General features: G+C 53.4%; 1 protein-coding gene across 1 annotated transcript in view; it reads left to right on the top strand.

Moving 5' to 3' along the window:
- LOC127489680 (uncharacterized) overlaps nt 1-16,048 on the top strand; it is a 28,040-nt gene extending 11,992 nt beyond the window's left edge. Inside the window, exons 3-7 of the mRNA XM_051841412.2 lie at nt 19-3,231; nt 5,532-5,690; nt 7,705-7,877; nt 11,542-11,659; nt 15,713-16,048. Of these exons, the coding sequence (XP_051697372.1) occupies nt 19-3,231; nt 5,532-5,690; nt 7,705-7,877; nt 11,542-11,659; nt 15,713-15,901 (3,852 nt within the window). The 3' untranslated portion in view covers nt 15,902-16,048. The remainder of the gene's footprint in view (nt 1-18; nt 3,232-5,531; nt 5,691-7,704; nt 7,878-11,541; nt 11,660-15,712) is intronic.
- Nucleotides 16,049-17,860: the final 1,812 nt, after the last annotated feature.

The raw sequence follows: 17,860 nt of genomic DNA, 5'->3' as shown, positions 1-17,860 counted from the left end.
CCCCGGCTGTCTGCACAGGTCCTGCTCCTGGAAGAGGCGGCGAGGGCCAGGAGGACGGCGCTGGCGGTTGGCTGGTGCCTCACCTGCTTGGACGCACTGGAGGTGGAGGACGACGCGGCCTCGCTGAGCGGCCCCTTCGCAGACCTGGCGGCGGCGCTGCTGCGCCTAGGGGCTCTGACGGCGCGCGGGCCCGGCCACCTGCTCCGGGCGTGCGTTCCCGCCCTCGTCGCGGCCGCCCGAGGCCACCTGCGGCACCCGCACGACCCGCAGCTGGCAGCCTCCCGGCGCCACGCTCTTGTTCTGACCCGGGAGGCCCTGGGCAAGCTCCTGGCGCGGCTCGACCCCGGCGCCGCGGCCCGGGGCCGCACGCGAGGCGGCACGCTGCCCCGGCGCCTGCGTCAGCTGAGCGAGCTGCTGGCGGCGCCCAGGGCCGGAAGCCTGAGCGGGCTCCTAGATGGACCGCTGGCGGCCGTGCTGGGGCACTGCATGCGCCTGGCCGCTGGCTGCGCCCCGCCGGAGAGGCTGCGCTTAGTGGCCCGCTGCAGCCGGTTGCTGGAGCTGCGTGGGACTCTGTGCGCCTGGGGGCCCGGCCGCGGGAACCTGGAGCCGACCCAGGAGCGCGCGGCGCTGCGGGCCGCGACCGAGGCCCTCTCCCAGGGAGTCCGCACTGCGCTACTGCGCCAGATCCTGGACGCGTTCACGGATACGCAAAGCCCTCTTCAGAGACTGGTGCAGACCGCGCTGGCGACCCCCAAAGTAGGCTGCCCGAACGGTGGCGAAGCCTTGCCCGAGAGCCTCCGGCCTTTCCTTACGGCTTTCCTGGACCAAGCCAAGCAGATGCTCAGGGTGGCTCACCTGGTCTTGGTTTGCTGCCCGCGGCCGCAGACCTGCAGAGACCTGGAGGCTGCCACAGTGGGCCTGTGGGCGCTCGTGGTCAGAGTGCAACAGCTTTTCTCCCGAAGCCCCCAAGGATCTGGTCTGGACCAGGACCCTGCCACTCTGCAGGCCTTGCTTCCGGCCTGGGCCGGTGCGTCCCAATGCCTGTTAGCATGTTTCGATGATGTTCTCAATATTCCTGAGTTCCTGAACGTGTCCATTCAGGAAATGACCAGGCATTTGCCCTTCCTCACGTGGGCTTTGAAAAATGGAGATCCCAGAGAGTTTTGTAGACCTGTGGTGTATTTACAGGGTCGAGCCACACACATCGTGCAAGTCATGAGCAGGTATGTGGGCCAAGAAAGAGACCCCATTTTCCGGAATGGCCTCAGAGTCTTGATCCAGCAGCTGGCGCAGTCTTGCCTGGTCCTGGGTGCGGTTGCTGAGCGCTGCTCAGGTGGGCACAGCTCCCAGGACACAGACGTGGTTTTAGCCATGGCAAAACGACTCATCTATTCAGCGCAGAGCGTGCTGGAGGGGTTGGATGGAACCAACCACCCGGATATCCTCAGCCCTCTTCGGATCCAAGTCCAGAGGTTACGAATTGCCAAGGGCCATCCTGGTTTCATTCTTCCCAGCCTCTGGGACACTAATGCCCCTAAACTGAAATGCCAGAGGGTGCCTGGGTTAGAGGAAGGTGACCCGGGCACCTCCTGTTCCCCAAGGGACCATCCTTCCTGCCCCTGGATTCCTGACATACAACCACAGAGGAGGGTCTCTGCACCCCCTGCCATTAACAAACTCATCCTCGCTGTAGAGAGCCAGGACCACCAGACAGTGCCCTCCGCTGGCATCGGCCTGCTGGAGCAGGGTGCAGCTGTGGATGCAGATCAAGAGGCCCTGGCTGGGGAGGGACCCCTGGGGTCAGAGCGGATGACAGGTCTCCCAGAGATCTCAGCACGGAGACCTTCTGCCTGTGAGCCACCAAGGGAGGTAGCCCATTACACAGCCTCTAGAGCTGATGGGCTTCTGAAAGGGACTCTCCAGCTCCCTGGGAGAACCAGGGAGACCAGACAGAGTTTGGTAGCTGTGGCTGGGGACTGGTACCATCTGTGTCAACAGCTGTTTTGTCACAACCGAACAGCTGATCTACCAGGGAACATGGCAGTATTCATGGAGCTTCAGCAGAATTTAGCCTCAGTGGTTCAGCTAGCAGCTCAAAGTGGGCCCAGGGACTTGACTAAGCAGGACCCGAACTCAACCGGACTCCCAGAAGCACTTTTACAAATGCAAGGCAGATTGAAGGAGGCAGAGACCCGTGCTAAACAACTGATGGACACCATTCTGGCCTGGGATGGTCTCCAAGCCCCCAAGTCATGGGAAAAGGACATTGAAGATGGGTGCTTTCTATGGTCAGCGGCTGTCCATGACCTCATTCAGTACATGGAGAGGTTCACCGAGAGACAAGGCCTGTTCCTGCTTCCCCTACGGCAGGCAGTGAAACGCCAGCAGGGGTTGAAGGAAGGGTTGGAGCAGGCAGCAGACGCTTCTCGGAGGCTGCGAGAGGCTGCCAGGCTGTCTGGCCCACTGAGTCGGAGTGAGCAGGTCAAGGGTGAGGTCTCCTTTCTATGTAGGGAGGTTCACGTGCTCACAGACGCTCTGCTGGATGTGGCACAGATCTTGGTCTCCTGCCCTAAGCCGTCTCCCAGCCTGTCTACACGCTTTCAACTCCTCTGCTTGGAGCTCGCCCTGCGAGCCAAGTCCCTGACTGGCCACTTCAGGAGCATCAATGCAGACTACGAATGTGCCCTGCAAAATGTTTTCTTCTCGAGACGCTCTGGCTGCAAGGATCCCCAGAGCAGCCCAGAAAGCTCCCTGGAAACAATGGCGTCCAGAATCCAAGCTGTGCAGGAAATTGTGGCAAGTAGCCGAGAGTCTGGGCCCTGTCAAGAAGACCTTATGGTGGCTCTGGAAAGCATTCTTGTCCTCACCAAGGAGGTGGCCCGGAGGGTCCCTCTGCTCCGAGAACACCCCGAGGAGTGGGGGACGCACGTCCTGGACTGGCTTCGGTGGGAGTGGGCAGCCAAGGCCCACTATGTCATGGCCCAGCTCCGGGCCTGGAAGGGCGGTCACTCCGAGGCCTGGAGACTCCTGGCCCAGTGCTTGAAACCTGCGGAGGAGCCACCAAGGGTCCCAGAACAAGACTCTGTCCAGTCTCAGCTCCACTGCAAGGAGGCTGCAGCAGGAACCGACATGGTGGGCAGTGTGGATTCTCAGGGTGCCTCACCGACAGGCAGCCCTGGGAGCACTGTGGGGACCTACACTGCTGAGCCAACCACAGCAGACCTGGACACGGTGGGTGGGGTACTCAGCATCTCTCCTTCACCCCATCTCCACTCTCTTTCTAGTAATCAAAGGCCTTGCCAAGTTTTAGAAAAAGCTGTCTTGGTGCCCAGATGGGTAATTCACACTGAGCAGACAGCCCATGCAGCCTGAAAGATCCCCAGCTCAGGCATCCGTTTGCCTGGGCTGTGCTGCCTCCACTGTTTCCTAGCCAAGATCTCAGAGAAGCTCTGTGACCATGTTGGACTTCAGTATTCTAGACTAGGAAATGGGAACATTGGCAATCTCCTGGTGGGGGGTTAATGAAAGCATCCAGAATACTTGCACTTGTGGGCCTATAGGAAGTATCCTATGACAGTGGCCAGAATTCTTACTGTCTTCCAGGAGGTTTTCCTTATCACCCCCAACTGGCAGGGATCCCCGTGCTGTGACAGACAGCACTCCTCTCGTGGGACAGGCTGCTTCAGGCTGCCACCTTGGCTTCCGCAGATGTTACATCCCCATGCCAGTGAAGGTCCTTTTGTTTCCAAGAGGCAGGAATGCTACTTGAATCAGCATAGGCAGAAAGGACTTAGAGAAAGGTGCTTGGTCCATTGCACACCTTCCACCTGTGTTTGTTTCCTACCACGGTGAAGAACAGACACGTGGGTCCCAAACCTTCAGCTAACTTACACTGACCAAAGTCAGTGGGACATAGAACAGGTTGGCAGGGCCTGAGAAGGCTCCAAGAAGATACGCTTAGCCCAGCCCAACCTGCCCGCCCTCCTGAAGCCTCCTGGCCCCAGACTCCCCCATGTCGTCCCATCTGTCACATGACAGCTGCTCACCTGCACACCCATCTGAGTTCTCTAGCTACAGCTCAAGTATAGGATTCACCCTACCTCTTCTGGGATGATCAGTCTCCCTGTTCCACACTGTCAGCCACAGCCCACTTCCCACAAGCTCACCAGCGAAGGATGTAGCTGCCTACCCAAGCAACAGTTGCCAGGCCATGGGCTCTGTGCCAAGTCTCTCCACAAGGACTGATACAGGTGTCCTTTGATTCCCATTCATCCTTTGATGAAATATTTGCTACACATATATCCTTGGACCAAATACAAATAATCGTCATCTGATTTAGATAGAATTTTCTAGTATGTACCATGAGCTCACACCTCGCAGCAGTGGTATTTTTGCCATCTGAGGCATATGTTGCCACACTGGGGTGCCTGGGGAGAAAAGGGGATAGGGTGGGCCCAGAATCCCTCCCATGTGTTCTTCCAGCCTCTATCCTGGGCACAGCCCCTGCGTTGTGGAGCTCAGGGTCCAGACAGTGAGGCAGAGGGACCATCCAGGATGTCTTGACCCTCTGTTCCTGGATTTGCCTTCAAGCACAGAACAGCTGTCTTGACTCCAGGATCAAGGCTTTGGGAGGCCCTGCTAAAGGTCCCACAGGAGAAGGGCAAGGCCTGGCCGTGAGCAGTGGTTCACATCTCAAGGTCAGAGCTGCTCCCATTCTCTTTCTCACTAGAAAGGAGTGGCCACCCAGTTAACAGGAAAAAGTAACTTATTCACAGCAAGTTTGCAAAGCCCTTTCCAGTAGACTAACATGAGGAAGCGTTTGGGTCCCAAAAGCAGGAACATTCAAGGATTCCTGGATTACTTTGGGGGTTGCAGAGTCTCTCTTCTAAGATGGAAATTCCCAGAGAAAAAGACGATGTGATATTTTCTTTATTTTTTAAAAATATTTATTTTATTTATTTGAAGGACAGAGTTACAGAGAGAGGTAAAGACAGAGAGAGAGGTCTTCCATCTGCTAGTTCACTCCCCAGATGGCTGCAATGGCCAGAACTGTGCCAATCAGGAGCCAGGAGCTTCTTCCAGGTCTCCCATGTAGGTGCAGGGACCCAAGCACTTGGGCCGTCTTCCACTGCTTTCCCAGGTCATAGCAGAGAGCTGGGTCGGAAGTGGAGCAGCTGGGACTAGAACCGGCGCCCATATGGGATGGCTGTGCTGCAGGCCGGGCCTTTAACCCACTGCGCCATAGCGCCGGCCCCAATACAGTGTGGTATTGTAACTTTTTCGAGAGCGTGCCAGGTTTAGTTCACGCAGATTCTGGGTGAGTGGAGCACAGACTGTAGGGACCCCTCCTGTGCCTGTCCTCTACTCGCTGTTTCCGCACGTGTTTGGGTAAGAGTGGGAAGGGCAGAGTCAGGACACCCTCTGGGTTCCCTCTTTCTTTTAAAAACATGAAAAAGGCAGTAGCATCCCCGTTGTGTGTGAGAGGCCTGAGAGCAGAAATTGGATGATGTCTAATCTGTCTCTTCTCGCAGCGGCAGAGCGGCCACCCCGACTGGCCACCTGCTGAGCTGGCCCAGCCTCTGCCAGGGGATGGTGGCGCAGATGGTGACAACCGACTCACACGGATCACTCGGGAGATGGCCACGGAGGTGTTGCTGATGGCACAGAGTTTGAAGGGGAGACGCCTCCTGGTACTGGGCTCCAAGAGACCGTGGTGGGGAGAAGCCTGGACATCATGTGGGGGATGGGGTCCCCTGCTGTCCCCCAGGAACTGGGCTGAGGAAGGGCCAGTGGCAGGGCCAGGTGGCACTCAGCACTTCTGTGTGCTGCCTTCATTCTCTGGCTGCTGTAGCCTAGAGTCTACATCACCTCTTCCTTCCCCTCTATAGGGCCTGGCTGCTAAGACATTGTCCTGTTGCCACCGGGGAAGATGATTTCCAGAAAGCCGCAACTTAGTACAATCAAGGACTACTTAAAGCCCAGGAGAAGGAACCGAGGGGAGCCATTTACCTTTAAAAAATGTTTAAAGATTTATTTATTTATTTGAAAGGCAGAGTTACAGAGAGAGAGAGAGAGAGAGAGAGAGAGAGAGAGAGAGAGAGAAATCTTCCATCTGCCGGTTCACTCTCCGAATGGCCACAAATGACCAGAGCTGAGCAGGAGCCAAGAGCTTCTTCCGGGTCTCCCACATGGATGCAGGGGCCCAAGGACTTGGGCCATCTTCTGCTGCTTTCCCCGGCACATTAGCAAGAGGCTGGATCAGAAGTGGAGCAGCTGGGACTCAAACTGGCGCCCATATGGGATGCCGGTGCTGCAGGCCAGGGGCTTACCCTGCTGCACTACAGCATGGGCTCCATCATTTTCCTATTTTTAAGCTCCCCGAAATAGGGGTAACAAGGACTGTAGCCCACTGAAGCGTAGCCATCCGGGACTTGAACAGCTGGGGAGGAAGAGGGCTGCTTCCCTCCAGCTTCTGGGAATAGTTATTGGCTTCACTGAGTAATTCAATAATAGTTGGGAGCGGCTCTGCTCTCCCCAGAAAGCCTCATTATGTGAGTGGCAAACCTTCTCACACCTGTTTGGTTCACATGGCAGCCCAACCAGATCTGGGGAGGGCAGGTCCATCCCGTCTCTGCAAGGTGATCCCGCAGCAGGACATGTGGCATTTCCGGGGTGTCCTCTTTTGGCCTGGCTCTCCTCCTCCCATGGCCTGCTCCTCCCAGATTGGCCAGCAAAGCTGGCTTTGGGCTCCCTGTCAGCCGGGGAAGCACAGCTTTTATTTGTGTTGGTTCTGTCAACATGCACCATTTTTTAAAGAAAGGTTTAGAATGGGGCAGGGTTGGGGTGAGAGAAAGTGAGAGAGAGAGAGAGAGAGAGAGAGAGAGAGAGAATCTTCCATCCGCTGGTTCACTCCCCAAGTCGCCATAACAATCAGGGCTGTGGCAGGCAGAAACTAGAGCTTCTTCTGGGTCTCCCACGTGGGTGCAGGGGCCCAAGGACTTGGGCCATCTTCTGCTGCTTTCCCAGGCCATAGCAGAGAGCTGGATTGGAAGTGGAGCAGCCAGGACTCGAACCAGACCCATAAGGGATGCCTGCATTACAGGCTTAACCCACTGTACCAGCCCCTCACCAGTATGTTTAAGATTGCCTTTGAATACAGGTTTCTGATGCTTAAAGAAAAAAGAAAAATGAGGCTCAGCAGGGTCAGAATTTATCCACTGTCTGGTAGGTGGCCTCTGTCACTGGTCCGGTAGTGATGGAGTCCCAGTGGGCAAGCTCCCGTGTGACCTTTGCTACAGGGAAGACCCCTTCAACCTGGACTGTCCTCACACCTGGCCCTTCTCAGGGGGTTCCTATCTGCCCTGGGCCTGCTGGAGGCCAACTCTGCACCTCGGGCCAGCCTGGTTCCTGGGCAGAGTGGGCTAGGTCGCCACCAGGAGCCTGGGCTGCCTTCCCTGGAGCGGCCCCACACAGGGGGTGGAGCCATGGCCCTTGACTCCGCCCACTTCAGAAGCGTGAGTCTCTCACCAGGAAGGAGCCTTGGAGGAGAGGCTGAGATCACATTCGCCTTGGGGGCGGAAGTGAGAGGTGCTCGGCACATTTGGGCTGCTTTATAGTTTTTTACCAGCTTCCTGGGGCGGGGCTCAGGGGGACACGTCAGGGCGCTGTCCAGCTACTCCTAACTGTCACGGGTCTTTGCTACAGACCAAAGATCAGCTCATTACCTCGGCTAGGAAAATCGTGACCTCCGCACAAGACTTTGCCAGGCTTATCTGCATCATTGCTAAGAACTGCGCGGATCCAAGATGCTCCCAGGAGCTGGTGTGCAAGGCGGAGCAGATTCAAACGATGAGCAGCCAGCTCCGTATCATCTCCAGGTAGGAAATGGCTTTGGTGAAAACCGCTAAGCTCTTATTTGGGGAATGATACACAGAGTTTTAACTTAGGACAAAAGCTACACATTTAAGCTTGGACCTTTTCTCATTTCACTGCAACTGTGTGACAACATAAGAGAAAATAAGATTTAACATGGAAAACTAGTTGCTAAGCAGGTGTGACCAGAAAGTACCCATGAGGAACTTTTAAAAATATTTGTCCATTTGGAAGTCAGAGTAACAGAGAGATAGAGATAGGGAGAGAGAGAGAGAGAGAGAGAGAGAGAGAGATATCTTCCATCTAGTGGTCCATTCCCCAGATGGCTGCAATTGCCAGCACTGGGCCAGGCCAACACCAGGAGCCAGGAGCTTCATCTGGGTCTCCTGCATGGGTGCCAGAGGCCCAAGCATTCAGGCCATCTTCCACTGCTTTTCCCAGGCTACCAGCAGGGAGCTGGATCGGAAGTGGAGCAGCCAGGACATGAACCAATGCCTACATAGGATGCCGCTGTCACAAGCCGTGGCCTTCTCGCTATACCATAACACCAGCCCCGCCATAAGGAAGTTTTAATGATCAGATGTCAAATATCAAAACATACTGCTCTTCAACACCAGCCCCTCCTCCTTGCCAAGTGCCAGGGATACACTTCAGGGTTAAGCTACCGTGATGAACTTTCTTCATAACCATGTCTATGTTTTGGCTATTAGCTCTCTATTTTAAACTAACAACATCTAATGGAAAAGGCAGTTGTCTTTGAAAAACAAATACAGTCATGTGGAGTGGGCATTTGTACTGGTAATTAGATCACTGGGTAAGATGCCCACATCCCATATCAGTAGACCTGCCTTGGAGTCCTGGCTCTGACACCTGACTCCAGCTCCCGCCAGTGCAGACCCTGAGAGGCAGCAGGTGGTGCTTCAAGCAGTTGGGTCCCTGCCACCCATGTGGGAGACCTCAACTGAGTTCTCAGATTCTGACCTAGGCCCCGCTCAGCTCAGCAGTGCAGGCATTTGGGAAGTGAACCAGCAAACGGGAGTTCTGTCTTCTGCTCGTCTGTCTCTTGCCTCTTAAATACTACTACTGCTGAATCGGTGCAGCCACGTGTCACATAGTGTCTAATATGCCCAAACTCTGGGATTGAGCAGTTTTCATTAGTGGTCTGCTTCTAACAGTTTTCCTGTTGGTTACTATAGAACATGATAATGTCATCATCAAACAATTTCATTTCAACCTGAGTCTCTTAGTAACTTGCAATGGCACAGTCACCAGTAACAAACTTTTATTATTCTTTTAATATGGAAAAGATTAATAGTTAAAATTATTATCAGTTTTTGTGAGGCATAAAAATAAGATTGCTAAAACAAAGTGTATGCATTCTTTTAAAATGTAGAATAAAACCTGGCTAAGGGTCTTCAGGAAATAATGTTTCAGGTACATGATTGCCCTAAGCTTAGCTACCAAAATTCTTCTATTTAGAACTGCATTGATTTTTTAATTAATTAAGTAATTAAGAGGCAGATGGGGAGTGGAGGAGAGAGAGAGAATAAAAAATTGTCGTCTGCTGTTTTACTCCCCAAATTCTTAATTTCTTTAATTTAATTTAATTTAATTTTTTGACAGGCAGAGTGGACAGTGAGAGAGAGAGACAGAGAGAAAGGTCTTCCTTTGCCATTGGTTCACCCTCCAATGGCCGCCACGGGCTGCGCGCTGCGGCCTGTGCACCTCGCTGATCCGATGGCAGGAGCCAGGTGCTTATCCTGGTCTCCCATGCAGGTGCAGGGCCCAAGCACTTGGGCCATCCTCCACTGCACTCCCTGGCCACAGCAGAGAGCTGGCCTGGAAGAGGGGCAACCAGGACAGAATCCGGCGCCCCGACCGGGACTAGAACCCTGTGTGCTGGCGCCACAAGGCAGAGGATTAGCCTAGTGAGCCGCAGCGCAGGCCTCCCCAAATTCTTGCATTGGCTGGAGCTGGGCTGGATTGAAGGCGGAAGCCAGGAGTCGGGAACTCAATCTGGGTCTCTCACATGGGTGGCAGGAACCCAACTCCCTGAGCCCTCACCTCCACCCCCTGGGTCTACGTTAGCAGGAAGCTGCAGTCAAAACTGCAGCAGACATACAAAAACTGTACATGTTTACAGGGTACTATGTGCTGTTTTGTTTAATGTTCAATCAGCCTGAATATATGTATCTCTTAAACTTTTAATGTTTATTTTTGTGTTGAAGACATCCACAAGGCTGTCTTCTAGTTTTTATTTTTTTTTATTTGACAGAGTTATAGACAGTGAGAGAGAGAGAGAGACAGAGAGAAAGGTTTTCCTTCCGTTGGTTCACCCCCCAAAATGGCCACTACGCCGATCCGAAACCAGGAGCCAGGAGCTTCTCCTGGTCTCCCATGGGGTGCAGGGCCCAAGCACTTGGGCCATCCTCCACTGCACTCCCGGGCCACAGCAGAGAGCTGGACTGGAAGAGGAGCAACTGGGACAGAATCTGGTACCCTGCCCGGGACTAGAACCCTGGGGATGCTGGTGCTGTAGGTGGAGGATTAGCCTAGTGAGCCACAGCGCCGGCCCGGGTGTTGTTGTTGTTGTTTTTTAATAGAGAACCTACAGTACCCTAGGGTGTACAATGAATTTTAGCTTTTCAGATATGGGTGGTGTTGTCAGCATACCCTGGAAATGAAACAGACAGGGAAAGGACGTCACAAGGGGAGAAGTTCTTAGACTCACAGGTCCCTACACCAGCAGGTACAGTGTGGGGAAGCTGCAGCGCCGGTCAAAAGGCAAAAGGGAAACGTGGGCAAGGGCATTTATCTTGGTTTTCACAGGAAGCAGAGGGTGCATCAGGGGGAGCAGGCTAAGCCGGTGTAGGGCTGTCTGGTTTGAGTCATTTCAGTGGGCCCTGGGTGTTGTGTTTGTCTCTGGTTGTCTGGGATCTGGCTCTGGGTGATTCGGGCAGGTGGATTGTGGCCTGGAGGGCAAAGCTAGGGGAAGGAGGTAGCTGGGGGTGCAGGCTCCAGACTGGTGGTCCACACATGGAAGGCAGCTTGCAGGTGCATCATTTGCTGTCTCTAGGAGCTGGCTGGCCCCTGCAGGCTTCAGAATGTCAAAGCAAATGTCAGAAACACAGACGATAACAAGGCATGCTTAACACGGGTATGCTTACGGCTCTCACCTCCTAAAGAATCTAGAAGTCCTAAAATTTTGCCAGTTAAAGTCAGTTTAAGTTTCACAGCCTTTTCATTTTCCAAGGAAGAGAACAAACTGCCTAAATAATTCAGTTACCTTCCGTTTAAAACAGATGTCCTTGAAGTGAGTCATTCAGATAGGAAGTAGTGGCCTGGCCTTTCGTGGGGCCTTTGCCTCTAAGCTGGCACAGAACTCTGTCCCAAAAAGTCCTGGCTCCCCTTGGGCGTCCACGGTGGTGGAGCACGGACCGCCTGCTCTCTCTTCAGTTAGGTTCCGTGAAGGCGTCCATCCAGCTGCTGTGTGAGTCGTGCTGTCTTCAAGTCAAAGTCAAGGTTTCATTTTCAACTGTTAAGTTCTCTCTCCGCATGGTCCCCCAGCACGGCAGCCCAGCCTGTGGTACAGTCCTCCGGCGTGGAAGAGCACTTACTCGGGGTGGTATCTCTTAACGTGGTGTACGTTCCTTTCTGTGAACTCCCAAGGGTGAAGGCCTCGCTGGCCAGAAGCCAGTCCTCTGAAGAGCTCCTAGTGGGCACTGCGCAGCAGCTCCTCCGGGCTGTGAGTGAGACCGTGAGAGCCGCAGAAGCTGCCAGTCTCCGGGTGAGTGGGGGGCCGGGGTGCGGGGGGCCGCGTGGGACACTCACACACCACCCGGCACCAGGGCTCAGGGTCACGGGCCATGGCAACGTCAAAGCTTGCCACTTTCACAAGGATACTCAACCTTCTTTCTATTTATTTTTGAAAAGACTTTATTTCTTCAAAAGACAGAGCGAGAGAGAGAGAGAGGTCTTCCATCCTCTGGTTCACTCCCCAAATGGCCACAACAGCCAGGGCTGCGCCAGGCGGAAGCCAGGAGCCTGGAACTCCGTCTGGGTCTCCCACATGAGTGGCAGGTGGACACAGCGACACCTTAGGAAGGCGGAGCAGCCAGGACTTGGACGCGCTCCAGTATGGGATGCTGCATCCCAGGCGGTGTTAACGTGCGGCATCGCAACGCCAGCCCCTCTACCTTCCCTGTCGCTGTTGAATTCATCCTCATTCCTCCTCCCCATCTATCACCCAATTTCCTGTGCAATTCAGTTTGCCCAATTGTTATTGATCTACCTTCAATTTCTTTATTTCTTTAGCTGTAGCCTGTCTGTAGATGAGCCTGGCCAAGCATTCTTCATATCTGTTTGCTTGTTTTTTTTTCCCCTTATCTGTAGTATTTCTATTTAATTATTTTAATAGTTTTTAATCTCTCTGCTAAAATTCTCCATTTGGTCATGTACTTCTGTCCACTTTTCCACGAAGATCCTTAATATATTTATCATAGTTCTTTTCAATTCCCTGTGTAATTTGAACAGTGTGGCTCATACCTGAATCTGGGTTTTTGTTGTTGTCGTTTTGTCTTCTGACAGCTTTGTTTTGTGTTTCTTTTTGCATGTCTCATAACTTTCCATTGAAAATTTGGCTTATGCATGGAATAGTAGAGATAAAATAGATTTTTTGGGGGGTGAGCAAAACAAGATTTATTTAAGTGAGAAGCCTCCTACTGCAGCAGCCAGGAGGGGGCTCTAAGAGAAGCAGAGCCGAGAAACTTGTTAAAGTAGGACTAAAAAAAAAATAAAAGATTTCTTTATTTCTTTATTTATTTGAAAGGCAAAGTTACAGAGAGAGACAGGGAGAGACAGAGAAAGAGAGGGAGAATCTTCCATCTGTTCATTCACTCCCTGAATGCCCACAATAACCAGAGCTGGGCCAGGCCAAAGCCAGGATCCAGGAGCTCCTTCCAGGTCTCCCACATGAGTGCAGGGGCCATCCTTTACTGCTTTCCCAGGCACGTTAGCAGGGAGCTGGATCAGAAGTGGAGCAGTTGAGACGTGAACCAGCATCTATATGGGATGCCGGTGTCACAAGCTTCGGCTCACCCTGCTATGCCACAGGTTGGCCCCTGACCTCTTTCTCATGAGCACAGGAGTGGTTCCTTGCAAAAACCTATGAGTTTATGTGGATTTTTCTTGTGTGTGGCTCCCATAGGTTCTGTGTACTCACACCAGTGTTAAACTTGGCCATTAGCAATTTGTTAAACATTTTCCCTAAAATCTCACCAGATTGTGGGGTGGCCCTGTCTTCCTCCCATGCTCTTGTAGCCTATGAAAGCCAGCGTCTCTTTGTAGACATGCCTGTCTTTTATTAGATTTCAGACTAGTTCATTGCCTCCTAACCTGAGCTCTCTAGTGAGTTCAGGAACAGTTATGACTTTGTGGATGATGTACCTTTGCTGTTGTTGTTAGGGCATGAGCACCGCTCTTTCCAGCTTCCTATACCTGAAGTAGAAGCTGGAAATGGAGAATAGTTAAGTGTCCGAAAGAAATCTTGCTTAGACCTCTCTGAGTGCTGTTCCCCCTGTGTGTGATCCACTTCATCAATGGCTTCCTCTTCTTTTTTTTTTTCTTCTTAATTTATGTTCTTACTTATTTATCTGAGAGGCAGAGAGAGATAAAGAGACAGTGCTCCCATCCATTGGTTCATTCCCCAAACAGCCACAGGTCAAGGTTGGGGCCAGAGCCAGGGTCCAGTAACTCTATCCAGGTCTCCCATTTGAGTGGCAGGGTCCTAATGACTTGCGCCATCACCTGCTGTCTCCTAGGGTCTGCACTGGCAGAAGCTGGGATTGTGAGCCTGGCTCCTGCATATACTTTGGATCTGAACTTGAATTCTTTTTTAAAATTTAATTTTATTTATTTGACAGGTAGAGTTATAGACAGAAAGAGAGACAGAGAGAAAGGTCTTCCTTCCGTTGGTTCACCCCCCAAATGGCCACCATGGCTGGAACTGCGCCTATCAGAAGCCAGGATCCAGGTGCTTCTTCCTGGTCTCCCATGTGGGTGCAGGGCCCAAGCACTTGGGCCATCCTCCACTGCCTTCCTGGGCCACAGCAGAGAGCTGGACTGGAAGAGGGGCAACCGGGACTAGAACCCGGCACCCATATGGGATGCTGCCACCGCAGGCAGAGGATTAACCAAGTGAGCCACGGCACCGGCCCTGAACTTAAATTCTGCCTGCTCCAAAAGGATGAAACAATCCCACTGTCTAAACTGAATCACACCGTTTCCTCTACTTTGATTTGTGTGTGTGTGTGTGTGTGTGTGTGTGATTCCTTTATAGTACTCATCACAGTTTGTAATTATTAGTTTTCCTTCTTTGCATTTATTTATCTGGCTTGTTTATTAGAATGTGAACTCCATGAAGTTCCACACCTAGACTGGAAGGCTGGTGCATGCGGGTGCTAAAAATATACTGAGGGTAGCAAAGTGGTAAAGCCACCGCCTACAGTGCTGGCATCCCATCTGGGTACTGCTTCTACTCCCAGCTGCTCCACTTCCAATCCAGCTCTCTGTTATGGCCTGGGAAAGCAGTTGAAGATGACCCAAGTCCTTGGGCCCCTGCATCCACGTGGGAGACCTGGAAGAAGCTCCTGGCTCCTGGCTTCAGATCAGCACAGCTCTGGCCATTGCAGCCATCTGGGGAGTGAACCAGCGGATGGAAGACCTCTCTTTCTTTCCTTCCTTCCTTCCTTCCTTCCTTTCTTTCTTTCTTTCTTTCTTTCTTTCTTTCTTTCTTTCTTTCTTTCTTTCTTTCTTTCTTTCTTTCTTTCTTTCTTTCTTTCTTTTTTTGACAGGCAGAGTGGACAGTGAGAGAGAGAGAGAGAAAGGTCTTCCTTTTCTGTTGGTTCACCCCCCAAATGGCAGCTAAGGCCGGCGCACTGCACTGATCCGAAGCCAGGAGCCAGGTGCTTCTCCTGGTCTCCCATGCAGGTGCAGGGCCCAAGGACCTGGGCCATCCTCCACTGCCTTTCCAGGCCACAGCAGAGAGCTGGACTGGAAGAGGAGCAACTGGGACAGAATCAGGCACCCTGACCGGGACTAGAACCCGGTGTGCTGGCGCCGCAGGCATAGGATTACCCTATTGAGCTGTGGCGCCAGCCGAAGACCTCTCTCTTTCTGCCTCTGCCTCTCTATAACTCTGTCTTTCAAATAAATACATCTTTAAAAAAAAAAAAAAAAAGAGTACATAGACCAGGCATACCGGGTAAAAGGCCTTTGAGAAGTACACTTTTTTCAGCTCCGTGTCCTTTAGTCCTAGGAATATAAAAGGGGCTGTGGGAAAAGCTCTGGCCTGGCCCCTGAGGAGCAGATTGTGTCCCCCGCAGGAGCCATGGCCACAGTCCACAGCCTTCCACTGACCCAGCCACGCCAACCAAGGCAGGGCCACCGCCCACCCCACAATCCCCAGACCCGAGAGCCAAGCGAGTGTGCATGGCGCGCACCTGTGTCGCGGATCCGCTTAGGGCCCTGGCTTCCAGACGCACAGATATTTTGCAGAAAACGAAGACCCCAAGGGAGTGGGCACTTGAAGTGGAGAGAGGATCTGCAAGTATTGGCTACAGTCTCAGCACAGAGCAAACATGAAGAAGCCTCCACTGCGCTCCGTGCAGAGGGCCTTTCCAAACACGGTTCCGGGAGCCCCACAGCATTAGGGCTAGAGCCACCTGAGGCAGGGGGCCCCTAAGAAAGCGCTGCAGCCAAGCAGTGGGAAAGCGGCGCCATGCCTGCAGAACTGAATCCCCCCCCCCCCCGCCTCTCCCTGCCTCTCTCCCCCTCCCTCCAGGGATTGAGGCAGCCACCTCCCGACCCAGAGGAACTGGAAGTAGCTGCCTTCTGCATGCAGTGGAGGAGAAAACTTCTGCAACACAGACTTCAAGAAACTTCCGACAGAGTCTGTGATGAGTGGGGCCTGCGGACAGCGAGCACGAAAACACCGCCCACGCTTGCAGCTGTGATCCGAGACGCGGTGTAAAAGCCAAGCCATAGCCTCCAAGGTCGGCTCCCTGCTCCCTGCTGCCCTGTCCTCGGGCCCGGGGGCTCCTGCCAGAGCTGGAGTCAGCCTGTGTGGACACAGTGGGCTGGGTGGCCAGGCCACCCTTACACAGAACTTTTTTTTTTTTTTTTTTGACAGGCAGAGTGGACAGTGAGAGAGAGAGACAGAGAGAAAGGTCTTCCTTTGCTGTTGGTTCACCCTCCAATGGCGCTGTGGCCCGTGCACCGTGCTGATCAGATGGCAGGAGCCAGGTGCTTCTCCTGGTCTCCCATGGGGTGCAGGGCCCAAGCACTTAGGCCATCCTCCACTGCACTCCCTGGCCACAGCAGAGAGCTGGTCTGGAAGAGGGGCAACCAGGACAGAATCCGGCGCCCTGACCAGAACTAGAACCCCGTGTGCCGGCGCCGCAAGGCGGAGGATTAGCCTAGTGAGCCGCGGCGCCGGCCTTACACAGAACTATTCCGACAGCATTCCTGGGTAGGCGGGCATCCTGGGGCCCCAGCAGGAGTGCTGGCCTTCCGAGAAGGACACTTAGACTTCCAGACTCGAGATGAGTCATCCATAGACTATAGACAGAGGGGCTAACAGGCGAGTGCCCTCAGCTTAAGCCTTTATTAAGACGTAGCAATGTGAGAACAGTTCCAGAGTGCTCTGCAGGGAGCCAGGAGCTGAAAGATTTATAGGTTAGACTGGGGAGGCCACAATTCACTTTGCTTGAATGATTAGACTCCGTTCAGGTTCTCCAAGGAGAAACTGGGATTGTGTCCACCGGGAGCTAGGAGGTGCAGGTGCGGGGCTGTAGGTGCTGACAGAGAGAGTAACAGCTGGAGCAGAGGCCTTACCCAAGCCCATGGGAATCTGTCAGTTTCACAAAGCTGTCTGGTAAAGGAACCAGGCAAAGAGGGATGAGGACATCGGACCCTTGTACATCCCTGAGGACTGAGTCCTGGGCTGGGGCCACAGTCTGGGAGCAGGAGCTCGCCGAGGGTCAGGGCCAGGGCCAGGGTCTCGCTTGTCTGTGGGGGCACCGTGTGAGCCGCCTAGATTCAGGTACAGCTCTCAGCAGGGAGGGGCCGGTGTTAGATGAAATTGAATTTCCCACAATCCAGTGGGGCAGTGGCTCAGATTTACAATAAAGGGTTTCTTCCAGGTTTTTTTTTTTAAGTGGGGTACAATCTGGTGAGTTTTGATGAGTGTGCCCCCGAACCTGTCACCACAGATGAGATAATGAACAGGTGCGTTGTCCCCAGCGTACCTGCCATGCTCCTTGGTCATCTCTGCCTGCCTCTCCCTGCCTCTCCCCCAGTCCCTATAACGACTAACCTGCTTGGACACTTGCAGGAGAGTCTGCACTCCCTAGGACTTTTATAGAAATACAATCACTCAGCAGGCATTCTCCCCACCCACGCCCGTCCCCTGCACCCCCAGCTTCTTTCGTTTGGCTCAAGTATTTTGATCCTCCTCCTTGTTGTGTGCACTAGTGATGCATTTCTTTTCATTGCCTCGATATTCTATTAAGGCCGGCGCCGCAACTCACTAGGCTAATCCTCCACCTGTAGCACCAGCACCCCGGGTTCTAGTCCCTGTTGGGGTGCCAGATTCTGTCCCGGTTGCTCCTCTTCCAGGCCAGCTCTCTGCTGTGGTCCGGGAGGGCAGTGGAGGATGGCCCAAGTGCTTGGGCCCTGCACCCCATGGGAGACCAGGAGAAGCACCTGGCTCCTGCCTTCGGATCAGCCCGGTGCACTGGCCACAGCGGCCATTAGGGGGTGAATCAACGGAAGGAAGACCTTTCTCTCTGTCTCTCTCTCTCACTGTCCACTCTGCCTGTAAAAAAAATTTTAAATAAAAAAGTCTACTAAGTGGATGTGTATACCAGCATGGTTTATCTGCTCACCTGTTGATGGATGTTTGCATTGCCAGAGGTTTGGAAACCGAAGC

This window comes from Oryctolagus cuniculus, chromosome 2, assembly GCF_964237555.1.
Source record: "Oryctolagus cuniculus chromosome 2, mOryCun1.1, whole genome shotgun sequence".
Taxonomy (NCBI): domain Eukaryota; kingdom Metazoa; phylum Chordata; class Mammalia; order Lagomorpha; family Leporidae; genus Oryctolagus; species Oryctolagus cuniculus.
Note: the sequence above shows the minus strand (reverse complement) of the source record. Positions and strands in the feature narration are given on the sequence as shown.